Source organism: Lethenteron reissneri, chromosome 12 (assembly GCF_015708825.2).
Source record: "Lethenteron reissneri isolate LAM-NWPU_2019-01 chromosome 12, ASM1570882v1, whole genome shotgun sequence".
Classification (NCBI taxonomy): Eukaryota; Metazoa; Chordata; class Hyperoartia; order Petromyzontiformes; family Petromyzontidae; genus Lethenteron; species Lethenteron reissneri.
The window spans coordinates 6,552,972-6,566,472 of NC_083790.1; the positions used below are offsets into that span (position 1 = coordinate 6,552,972).

Here is a 13,501-nt window from a genome sequence, read left to right on the forward strand (position 1 = left end):
GCCACATCCGTCGGGAAGCATGAACAGCCTTTATTGAGTTGCCTTTCGAAAGGGCCGGCTCCCCTGAAGTGCCCGGGTACCAGATGTGAAGTCCGTTCAATTTTACATGAGCTGTCACGGCCGTGCGGAATACGGCTCTCATGTTTAGATCATTCTATATTTTTGCACGTTGCCACACTTATTTATTTCTTTACACACACGCTCACTTATTTTCGCTGCATGATGTCTGGCACAGGGTCATTAAGGGGCAATTTGGTGTGACAGTTTTTCATGGACGCTCAAGTACTCGGGGCTATTTAAAAAAAGAAAGGCTGCATGAAGAGGTTAAGACTTCCATTGCCAGAATCAGAGAAATGTGTGGCAGGTCCAATGCTCTATGGGACGGGAGAAGTGGGCAGGCAGGTGTGAGAGGAGAGCTTCGTCATACGTTAATTTGTGATACCGCGTTTCTCTCATCCACAAGTTACAATCTCTCTACAGTGTTTCGGACCGCTTGCTAAGATTCTATTTTACAAAGATTAATAATTCAAAAAAATGTCGGAAAGGCTTCTACCGCTACTGTACCCATTGGCAGCGTTGAATTAAAAATATCAGCTTCCGGTGGGAATACAGGCAGCCACTCTCCCCCCTTAACACGTCTACAGCCAGTGCAAGAGCGAAACAAACGCGCAAAGCTTTGTAACGAGAAGGCTTTGACGACCAATATCACCGGCGAAACTTCGTACACAAATTGTAAATGTCATTGGGTTCCCTCTCCAACACACCTGCATGCTGAAGTGGGAACTAATTGCCACTTTTGGTCACGTGACAGACGTTTCTAATTGGCTGCGTCGGGTGGCGGTGGGTTAACGACGCATTTATATGTAAGCGATCTAAAACCTTTATTGTGGACAAATCTCCTTACAACACACACTGAGAAACGTCGACATACATCTAAGACTAAACCAGCCTCGGTTTTTTTTAAATCAATGCACCAACTCGATACAGAGGAAGTGGAAACACGAGCAAAGCCTCCCCTCCCCTCCCCATTAGTAGAGCAACTCTTTGAACTGCCAAGAGACCAGCGAAAGACATGCGTAGGATGTAGGATAACGGAAGCGGCGTGCGTGTGCGCGTGTTTTATTTGACTCATTACTCACACTAGGTACGGCTTGATTGCCGCAGGTGAATCCGGTACGTTGTATTCAATCTCGTGGTGGCATACATAATTGGCCGTTCCGAAGTCTCGTCCAGTGTGGTGACTAACACGGCCACCGCGTTTCCTGCCACCATCAAAGTCAACATGACCACCTGTAATTGGGGCCTGCTGGTGTCAACTTGGCACAATGGCCATCCCTCTAGGAGAGGTGCATTATGGCCGGGTTTTTTTGCTTTGACAAACATTAACCACAATGCCACAAACACCCGCCTGTGTAATCTATCTTTGAGGATGCTATTGTTTTGGATGCTTTTGTTCTTTGCTATAAAAAAAGCCCCCACACGATTTTCCCTCGCTTTGTACGCAACATATAAAACGACAATTTGGGGTAGTTATTTGCAGTTGTGGTTCTATGGCAAATATGTTCCACTTTACATGATAGTATTTTATATGTGAGTCTGGATGGTGTTTTGGTTTTAATATATTATCCAATTTTAACTCTATTGTCACGTTACATTTCGCTCTTGTGTGTCCGCCACAGAGGCCTGTCTGTGTGCTATGCAATGCTTCTTACGTAGTTATTCGATGCAAATTAATTGGTCTTTTACAGCATCTATGTATGTTGAACTTCCTTCACACCTTACGTCGCCAACCGTGATAATTGGAGGTCTAGCAATGCACCTCGTATCAGACGGTATATACATCTAAAATCATCATTGTTGTCCGAATTTTGTTTTTTTAGCTTGGACCGTGCATCGTCCGGCATGATGTCGGACGTTTCGTTCCACGTGATGGGAGTTCAGTCTCTGAGGAAGCTTCCCCCAGCACGCGGAGAAGGAAAATGTCGGCCATCGTGACAGAAAACACAACGGAGAGCTGTATAGCGCAACCTGCAGAAAACCTACACGTCAGGTATCAAACTCTCATGAATATGCTCACAGCAAACACGCATGCCGGATGGGAAGGCCTGCACTGAGAAACCTGCAAGTGACCAGGAACCTAACAGGCAAATGCATATTTAATTTGGCCAAGGATTAAGTTTGAGCAATGAACCCCGAGAAAGAGCAGCGCTGTTTGGGTTTTATGCAAAAAAAAATATAATAAACGCACGCTCTTGATGTCCTGGGCATTTTTCTCCACTTTGCATACAGCTGAAGAAGAACTTCTCCGACGCACAATTGGTTCACGTTGAATTGATTATAGCTTCATCTTCAAATGTCTCCTTCATGCACAATTCATCCATCTCCTTCTCAGAGCCCAGCCTTCCCAACCCCTCCTCCGCCCCCCCCACCACCCCCCTCTCGATGGCATCAGAACCCTAACAACTAAGTATCTGGAAGAGTAAAACATGCTCCCGATAGGTTCTATGCATTTGAAATGAGACTGGCAATACAAATAAACGTGCTTTGTTTTGTCGCACTGCATTTCAATGAATCCGCTAAAGCGAAAACCATACCTGCGAGTAAGTGTTTAAATGGATGTCTGCTGTGTACGGCCAATTGGGGAGCTTCAACAAACAGGACAAAAAAATAAACATTTGCCACCAAGAGACCTAACACTTCCTACCAATGGGACCTTTGCTTCCTCTGAAGATGCAGAACATTCATTACAGAATTCGTACACTTTGGAACTTTCCAAAGCTTCCCCTTAAGGGGCATAGCACATTGCACATTTCTCTTTTGAGAAGCAAAAATAACAAACAAAAAACATACCCAAAGGTGTTTTGCCTCAGAAGCCTCGTCTCAAGCTTGCTATCCATACAAAGCAGCCGTGTACTGTGGTGTGTGTGTAACTCAAGTGTGCCTCGTTCTTTATTGGGTCAATTTTTTTTTTATGATGTGCTTGTGATCAACAAGTCAGTGCGCAAGGCTTCTCGAAAGCAAATGTGTCTCCAACTAAAATGCAAACGTTTTGATGACGGCTACAGGCGGTGCAAATCTAGGACATCAAACTTGACGAGAAGGCATTGAATTCACTCCGTGACCCTTGCTAGATTCACGAAAGCGCACAACCATGTAGCGCACACCGGTGAGATGCAATGGAGAGCACATTGGACTTACAATCCAGTATTATTATTTTTATTCACTATATTTTTATTATTTTATTGTTATTTTTGTTTTCATCTACGTGACTTTACCGAAAGAACCATAGAATACAATCCAGTAGTAAACCTTGCGGCTCATTCCGGGCTCACTGTGCCGGCAGTTGAAACAATGTGGGGCAAAGTTTCTCAAATCCCCGCGTGTGTCTCTGTCCACCCAGCAGCGAGAAACGGTTAGACCACAGATCGTCGACGGGCAGAATCGCACGTGGCGGGGGTAAAGTGTGGGTACTGCCACCTATTCTGAGACATTCTGGGCCAGCGGGGGAAGAGTAGGCCAAATACCGTGTGCGGGAGCCCTCCAGAGGTCCCTTGAGTTGAGGCCCTTCTACCAGCAGTTGCATGAGGAAAAAAAATTGCAGGAATATATACGGCACGCTACTAAAAATGTGCATGCCGTTACTTTGATGTAAAACGTGAGCTGCCAAGTTCTCACATGGTAAGTGGAATTATTAACAAGTAATTCTCATTCAGGGCAAGGTGATGATTAGTGGAATACATTTTGCATGAACTTATACACTGGAGCTGCTGTCACATAATGCTTCAAAATCAAACAACTGACCCAAGAAAGAGATCATTATTATTTCGGAATTGTTCGAGCCTCAATGTCGTGAAAGCTTGAAGTAAAATTACATCCATCTCCACCTTATACACCCTCTTGAGGAAATTAATTTTGAAAACGAATCAAACCACTGATGTTGTCGTAAGCTCTTAAAACCTTCATGTTTTCCCCTTTAAAAAAAAAACCTCTCGAAGGTTCTACGTTCAACAGCAACCCTTTACACAAAACAAGATGTGAGAGCTCCTTTTGGCCTGCGTCATATTTATCGAGTTAACGATGAAAATTCAAAACATTCTAATCCTACGCTCATGCCAAACGCATCGCTAGTCTTCTCAAAGCCAACAATTACGTTGAACGTAACAATGTTCATTCATTGCCAAAGAATGCACCCCTCGTGTTGCCCTTTAGGGACATTCGACGTTTTTACTTTGCACGCAGGCCATTGCACACACAACCCTAAACCGTCCTTCGGCATCTCGGAACACAATGGAACTGCACAAAAAAATTAATCAATCGCTGATGCGTTATTGCGCGCAAAGAATGGAACGCGTCAAATTTAGCTTTGCTCGAATTCTCAGAAGCCAAAGCTCCGTGTAGCGTTGGAGGTTTCGCAATTTACCGCTGTAATGAGTGCTGTAATATAATGCAGCCATTATTTCCCATCAAAGGTAAACTTGATATTCTTTGCAGATTAGCTGGAGATTGCTTATTGTGGTGACCGACGATGTCAGTGTCCTATATTCATCATCAATCTGGCATGGTCAATCCGCTGCTGAATGAAGGCCTCCCAAAGCCTTCTCCGCCATCTCTCCTGATCCTGCGATTTAACGAGCTGCTGTAGATGTGTTTTATATCCTTATTCAAAAACCTACTCTCATTGTTCCCACACAATTTAGTCTTGCTGAGACAAATAGGTAATTTTAGTCCCCGCAAGCCGAGATAAATTTGTCGGCAGACACTGTGCAGTTCCCTGGACTTTCATTGTGGGTGGCACACATACAATATAACCATATGCAATGCATGACCAATAATAATCCCAGAAACAAACCCGAGATACAAACCCATCCAATGCCCTGTTGTGTCCACTTCTGTAACATGTAGAGGCACAGCCCTGGAATTACCAAACTTATACACGGTACTGCCAGTGGAAGGCCCTTCAGGAGAGGGAGTTCAAGTGTCCCTCTGGAAGGTATTTGTCACTCTTCCACTGCTAGCCAGATGTCTTGGATGATGTGAGAGTAGCTACACTTTACTTCACCACTCGCACACAACCTGTCGATTGAGACTAAATGTGTCGCACCGATTTGTATCGCATCACACGAGCTTTCAGATGTGCCTCTGCGGCCGTCTGGAATGCTCTCCCTTCCGATATTAGGAAGCCACTGGAACGATGCACTTTTAAATCTAGATTGAAAACTTATTTATTTAGAACTGCTTTTTGTGTTTAGTTTCTTGTCCTTCCCCCACACCTCCGATTAGCATGGTTGGCTACGTACGGTGCGAAAGAAGTTTAAAATACGTACATACATGGCTGGGTGGATAGAGGCGGCTGGGTGGATAGAGGCGGCTGGGTGAGAGGGGGCACTTACTAAATTTGCAATATTGTTTCAACTTAACGTTCCAGCAGACCGAATCGAGTCTTTGTGGCATCTGGGTTGTAAGTGGAGTCCCGCGAACCATTAAACCACTGCACCATTCCCATATGCTTCTGTGTCAGCAAAAAAAAACATCTGCACTATCATGGTTAAATCATTAATCTTACAGTCGATAAGTGGCAAAGTAGTATATTGATCCCTGGATAAAGTATACACTAATTACTATTGTGTGGGCCAGTGTTTGCCGTGAATCTCCTTCTGTAGCATTAACCGAAAAAAAATGATGCCGATACACCTGATTTGGAGCCGGCGAAACACTCTGTATACGGAGGTAAACAATATCGTGGTCACATCTCAAACATTTTAAATTATATCATTGTGAGGGCCAAGGTTATCATCGTTCAATTTATTTTCAACCTGACCTTCACCGTGTTGTCATCTAAAGTACAGTACTTGCGAGCAAAAAACATTTCAATCTGCAGGAAGACTAGCGCCGCAAAGAAACAAATACCAACGCCCTATAGAATGAAACAGAAAATAACTGTGAGCGCCGTTTGTGGAGAACATGACAAAATAAGACGGAAGATAATATATATCCCTTCGTATATGCGTGTCCTTCGACGTAAACAATATAAACGTGTATATATATAGTTTGCACTCACTGTCAACCACAAGGCCTCTCTCAGTGTACGGGCAGTCCTTGGGTTACGAACCTAATTCGTTCCTGAGATGCGTTTGTAAGTCGAACGACTTGTAAGTGGGGTGTCCGTAAGTCGAGGACTGCCTGTATATTTCAGCAGCATTAGTTGGAAGCAAGCAAACTCTGGACAGGTTAATTTTGGAGAGATGGTATCTGCCTCGTTTGGTATGCAGGAGGTCATGGGTTCGATCCCAACCCTTTGACGCCTGCTGTATATTTGGAGTTTGCGGTGTCTCTCTCCCAGTGGCGGCGTGGATTTTTCTCTCCGCAGTTAGAAACGTGCGCTTGGAGTCGCTGGCTGCTCTCAATTTCCGCATGATAAGCCACTTCGTTTAGCTATTATTTGTGTACAGGTCGCTTCTGGAAAAAGAGCTATTCATCTCAGTGGGCCTTACCTGGTAAAATAAACATCTTCATGTTTTTTTGCTTCAAACGAGAATCCATATCGTAAAGATATAACATATGGCAGTTCACTCGCATTGGCTCAGGCAAGCCTGACTAAGCTAATGAGACACTATATTTAGAAACTGGTGCAAAGTTTGCTTTAATTTAACCAATGCTGCTTAAATTATTTATTGTTAAAATCAAGCAGAATCGATTAAAGATAGCAACTTGACTTTTGCCCTGTGTTATGGGGCAGCCTTATGGGATTATAACCAGGTGAATGGACGCCTTAATATTAATTTCTATGCAGGTGGCCACATGTATTCACAAGGGGAAGACACAATCCTATCGGTCTACTTACGTATGGAAAACCGCATAAAATATGAACACGTGGGATACCGTAACACAGACTCATTAGGTTGTGCTTTATGCCGTCAGGTCTCTAGGTGAAGCTTCAAATCTCACGGGAGTGCAGGCTGAGCAGTGGGAACCGGGAAATCGTTACCCCTCGCCCACTCTCACCCTCCTTATTTATCTCAGTTTTTCCCACCTGACTCCCCCGCACATAACTGCATAACGAGCGCGCTGTGTCTTCTCTAGTCCTGCACAACAAAACAAGGACAAAGATCCCCCGTATAGCCTCGACAGATTGTTTAGGGCGAGTGCTGTTAGCGGCCGGAATGACACTCGAGGAGGGGGTGGGTGGCCAGCACCACACCCGACCGCCTTTGTCTTCCCAGTGGCGATGATGTACACCCGGTACTCATTTGACGCTGAGTTGACCTAGGGGAGGCCCAGGACCAGTTATCGTCACTGGTGTTGGCCATGTCTCTGGGTTCGTAGCGCAGCGCGCTATCCGCTACACTACCACTTCCCACAACAGTACACACACGTCACACGGTTACATTGATTACTGGCCCAGATGGGATTACACTACGCTTGGCAACAATTATCACTTTCTTGAAAGCAAATAATTTCCATTTCTAAAATGCCCTAATGGCTGCGGATCACACTTTCATGGCATTCATTGTGTGCAAACTAAAATGAGAAATGTTTATCTTAATAGTGCTGTCTCAACGATTAGATGCTTAATCGTGGGATAATTGTATTTAGATGCCGTAAAAATCCGAATTCTATTGTAGCTCTAAAATTGTTAACACCCTTCAGAAGAGGGTATAGCCAGTGCAGGATTATGCTAGTGCGGGGCCTGTAGCATATGTTATAAAGGGGCCCTAAATAAAAAAAAAACATGAATATTAAAACCGTAAATGTTTAACTTGCATAGTGAAATTATTGTATTTTTTAATTTGCTATACAGTCAGATAATACGACAAATCGTTAACCTTAAACACCCAGTCGTTCATAAAAGTTGAAGGCAGTATAGTACTATAGTAATATAGCAAGTGCGGAATCACTGCACTAGCATTGATAGCTTGAAAACATTTAGCGCGGGGGGCCCTTGAAAGTGCGGGGCCCGTAGCATATGTAGCTACAAACTTCTCCACCCACATCGGCTTGCCTGTGTGCATGTACGTACGTAGAACTTCTTTTGCACAACGTACGTGGGCCAAGCGTGCTAATCGGAGGTGCGTGTTGTGTCGTTAGGCAAGCGCACCGCACTGGCTTCATAACAGGAACACACAACGACTGACTCTGGCTTCACAACAGGAACACACAACGACTGACACTGGCTTCACGAGAGGAACACACAACGACTGACACTGGCTTCACGAGAGGAACACACAACGACTGACACTGGCTTCACAACAGAAACACACAACGACTGGCACTGGCTTCACAAGAGGAACACACAACGACTGACACTGGCTTCACAACAGGAACACACAACGACTGGCACTGGCTTCACAACAGGAACACACAACGACTGACACTGGCTTCACAACAGGAACACACAACGACTGACACTGGCTTCACAACAGGAACACACAACGACTGGTACTGGCTTCACAACAGGAACACACAACGACTGCCACTGGCTTCACAACAGGAACACACAACGACTGGTACTGGCTTCACAACAGGAACACACAACGACTGACACTGGCTTCACAACAGGAACACACAACGACTGTCACTGGCTTCACAACAGGAACACACAACGACTGGTACTGGCTTCACAACAGGAACACACAACGACTGACACTGGCTTCACAACAGGAACACACAACGACTGCCACTGGCTTCACAACAGGAACACACAACGACTGGTACTGGCTTCACAACAGGAACACACAACGACTGGTACTGGCTTCACAACAGGAACACACAACGACTGTCACTGGCTTCACAACAGGAACACACAACGACTGACACTGGCTTCACAACAGGAACACACAACGACTGTCACTGGCTTCACAACAGGAACACACAACGACTGACACTGGCTTCACAACAGGAACACACAACGACTGTCACTGGCTTCACAACAGGAACACACAACGACTGACACTGGCTTCACAACAGGAACACACAACGACTGACACTGGCTTCACAACAGGAACACACAACGACTGACACTGGCTTCACAACAGGAACACACAACGACTGTCACTGGCTTCACAACAGGAACACACAACGACTGACACTGGCTTCACAACAGGAACACACAACGACTGACACTGGCTTCACAACAGGAACACACAACGACTGACACTGGCTTCACAACAGGAACACACAACGACTGACACTGGCTTCACAACAGGAACACATAACGACTGTCACTGGCTTCACAACAGGAACACACAACGACTGACACTGGCTTCACAACAGGAACACACAACGACTGACACTGGCTTCACAACAGGAACACACAACGACTGTCACTGGCTTCACAACAGGAACACACAACGACTGACACTGGCTTCACAACAGGAACACACAACGACTGTCACTGGCTTCACAACAGGAACACACAACGACTGACACTGGCTTCACAACAGGAACACACAACGACTGACACTGGCTTCACGAGAGGAACACACAACGACTGACACTGGCTTCACAACAGGAACACACAACGACTGTCACTGGCTTCACAACAGGAACACACAACGACTGACACTGGCTTCACAACAGGAACACACAACGACTGACACTGGCTTCACGAGAGGAACACACAACGACTGTCACTGGCTTCACAACAGGAACACACAACGACTGACACTGGCTTCACAACAGGAACACACAACGACTGGCACTGGCTTCACAACAGGAACACACAATGACTGGCACTGGCTTCACAACAGGAACACACAACGACTGTCACTGGCTTCACAACAGGAACACACAATGACTGTCACTGGCTTCACTACAGGAACACACAACGACTGACACTGGCTTCATAACAGGAACACACAACGACTGACACTGGCTTCATAACAGGAACACACAACGACTGTCACTGGCTTCACAACAGGAACACACAACGACTGACACTGGCTTCACAAGAGGAACACACAACGACTGTCACTGGCTTCACAACAGGAACACACAACGACTGGTACTGGCTTCACAACAGGAACACACAACGACTGACACTGGCTTCACAACAGGAACACACAACGACTGACACTGGCTTCACAACAGGAACACACAACGACTGGTACTGGCTTCACAACAGGAACACACAACGACTGACACTGGCTTCACAACAGGAACACACAACGACTGACACTGGCTTCACAAGAGGAACACACAACGACTGACACTGGCTTCACAAGAGGAACACACAACGACTGACACTGGCTTCACAAGAGGAACACACAACGACTGACACTGGCTTCACAAGAGGAACACACAACGACTGACACTGGCTTCACAACAGGAACACACAACGACTGTCACTGGCTTCACAACAGGAACACACAACAACTGGCATTGCACTTGATGGGGCTGGGGGTAGAATTCCGCGCGACGAAAACGACCCCGGGGCAATTGTTAGGGACGCATTATAATTTTTTTAAATTCAAAAGCGCGTGTTTTTGAACGAGGCGGTACGTACCGACGCAGTGGGGAATCGAGCCGTCCCACACGCCGGCCTTGGTGCAGTAGAGGGCCGGTGGGCCGACCAGGCGATACCCTTCGTCGCACGAGTACTCGATGTGGGTACCCTCGGTCGCCCGTGCGTTACCTTCCACGATCTCCGCTCGGCCGTTCGAGAAGTCGGGGGGCATCTCGGGGCACATCCGCACTGCAACAACAACAACGACAACGAAAAAAGGACGGAAAATTCACGTGAATTTGTACTTCTTTATTTCGCTACCCCTTTGTCAGGTTCATATTGCAGTGGACGCCCGCCCGGTGTCGTGGCTATCATAGTGGACTTGCAATTGAAGAGGTCGCAGATTCGGTTTGATCATATTAATAACCCAAGCGGCAATGGATACCCATTGTCATTCACATGCATTCATTAAACCCCCACTTCGCGCAAGATGAGCACCCAAGCGATGTAATCACATCTACCCCTCTGTTTAGGGAACGAAACAGGAGGATTTCTCCACAAACCTGGCTGTCACCTGATGAGGCTAGTTGAAACGTCGTACTCAGATTGTAAATGTTGTGGCTTTGCCCTCCAACACATCGTTCTGTTTACGTGACAACCCTTACTAATTGGCTGTGTCGGGTGGTGACGGGTTTAACGACACATTTATATAGTTACGCGATCTAACCCCCCCAAAAAACCTCTTTTCTATCAAACTGGACTTGCAATTAAAGAGGTCGCAGGTTCGGTTTGATCTCCCCTCACGGTAGTTGCAACAATGGTTACCTTAAATTTCGATTTAAAGCTTTCGTGACTGCAGGGATTCATCTTCTTGGTTCTTTCGGTAAAGTCACGTAGAATGAAAATAATAAAATAATAAAAATAAAACATAACAAAATAATTCTCACGACGTTTCGGCCACAACGTAAGCAGCCGTCCTCAGGTGGAGAACAGGTCTGTCGAGAAGGCAGAGTCTGAATCTGAACCAAGAAAATGGTTACCTTAATCCTCCCCTCCTCCCCCCAGTCCCTGTCCACCCAGCGTTATAAACGAGGAGACCGCAGTTAGTCAGTCGGCAGGTTGTCCGCGCGGTGGACTAAGCAGAGTGTGGCTACTCCCATCTATTTCGAGATGAATATGCCAGCATGGAAGAGCGGGCTACATCACCTCCCTGGTTCTCCCTCGTCTAGTGGATGCTCTTGCAACAACGGTGAAGTGGGCAACTCGTACACCAACTCGTACACCAACACTGCACACAGTGTTGGTGTACGGTGCTTTTTCTGCAATATTTTGCTGTGTTTTCTTGGATTTTCTGTTTGCACATAGTCACTTTAAGATGTTTTCTTGTTCATGTTTTAGTTTTTTGTTTGTTGCGGTTGCACCCGATTCAAGAGCCGAATGGCTCACAGGGCTATACCTAATAAATGAACTTGAACTTGAACTTTTTGGGACTGCACCTTAGAAACTCATTTCTTTAGAGCTGCTTTATGCGTGTTTAGTTCGCCCCCCGCCGCCACCGCACCTCCAAATGTGCACGGTTGGCTACGTACGTTGCGAAAGAAGTTCAACATACATTGTGTTTTTGAAAAAATAAATCACAATTTTCTTAGCACAGGCTCAGTGGCCTACAACTCAAAAAGGCCAGCGACTAAGATAACTCATGATTGCGTAGACGATAAAGGTCCTCTGCCCGTGGCAATCCACCTGAACAGTTTTTTTTTTGTCCTCAGAGCTGAAAATGAGTCAAATAAACCGAAAACAACGTTGAATACGATACTTTTATTGTGCAGTCATTGGCTACCAGGCTGAGCTCATCAATTTGGCCCACTAGAGAACGTGGTTTGTAATCATGGTTGCTAGAATTGCAACCTATGATCCCATGTCTGACGTGGTTAAAGCCCTCTGAGTCATCCGACCATCTCCAATTTGTGAAATCTGAAGATACTCGTTGTGACGTATCAAACCGTCAAGAATAGGAAGACAAAAACCACACAAATGCGTCATTCATACAGGAGTTTTTTGTTGAATGTCAGCTAGGAACACCACTCAAATGCAATGTGTCCGTCAGTTCGCAGACTTAGTCACTGCAGTTAAAAAAAAAAAGAACTCCCACGTATGAGCCACAATATTATCCCTTCTCTTTATTTCCGCGCTGAAGAGAGGGAGAGGTCATTTCCTGACACAGTAGCCAATTATATATCTTCTTTGTTTGTTAACGGCAATGATTGTAAAGCATTTTACAGCTGTTTTATTTTTGTACACGGACCCCGATAATGAATTTGAAGTTGGCACGCTCGCGCCGATGTCGTCGATGTGCCACAAGTGCATTCGTCTTGTGAATAATGTTCCCAACACTCACGCCTGCCCTTCTCGGAGCCAAATCCGAACCAATTCACACAGGAGCTCAACAGCGATTGATCACAGCACGGCACTACACATTGAACCGGTTGGCTTCTGGTGGATGGGAACAATGGGGAAAATAATCAATATTAAAGTAGGCCGTACTGGTTGGATGGTTCAGGGATCAGAGAGAGAGAGCACTGAGCCACCATTTTCTTGGTTCTTTCGGTAAAGTCACGTAGAAGGGAAATAATAAAATAAAATAAAACATAATAAAATAATTCTCACGACGTTTCGGCCACAACGCAAGCAGCCGTCCTCATGTGAAGACCAGGTCTGTCGGGGAGACAGCGTCTAAATTCAGACGCTGTCTCCCCGACAGACCAGGACGGCTGCTTGCGTTGTGGCCGAAACGTCGTAAGAATTATTTTATTGTTTTATTTTTATTATTTTATTATTTCCCTTCTACGTGACTTTACCGAAAGAATCAAGAAGATGAATCCCTGCAGTCACGAAAGCTTTAAATCGAAATTGAGCCACCATTGTTGAAATGCTGTGTTCACATCCAGGTAAACACTCGTGATTTTAACCGGGTTCTTAAGTCAGAATGAGCTGATGGTCTCAGCCTGGTCACCACCAATGACTGCATGCACGACGCATCATTTAAAATTCTGTTTGTTG

The 13,501-nt window shown here is 45.6% G+C and overlaps 2 protein-coding genes across 5 annotated transcripts in view; one reads left to right on the plus strand and one right to left on the minus strand.

The window, feature by feature from the left end:
* The window catches only part of LOC133341828 (synaptotagmin-2-like), a 389,152-nt gene that overhangs the window by 359,241 nt on the left and 16,410 nt on the right, over positions 1-13,501 (plus strand). The window lies entirely within an intron of this gene.
* Positions 1-13,501, minus strand: part of LOC133341826 (gamma-aminobutyric acid type B receptor subunit 1-like) — an 86,825-nt gene that overhangs the window by 61,114 nt on the left and 12,210 nt on the right. For all 4 annotated transcript variants that reach the window (XM_061550594.1, XM_061550592.1, XM_061550593.1 and 1 more), the window contains one exon: positions 10,502-10,690. In XM_061550594.1, coding sequence (XP_061406578.1) covers positions 10,502-10,690 — 189 coding nt within the window. The remainder of the gene's footprint in view (positions 1-10,501; positions 10,691-13,501) is intronic.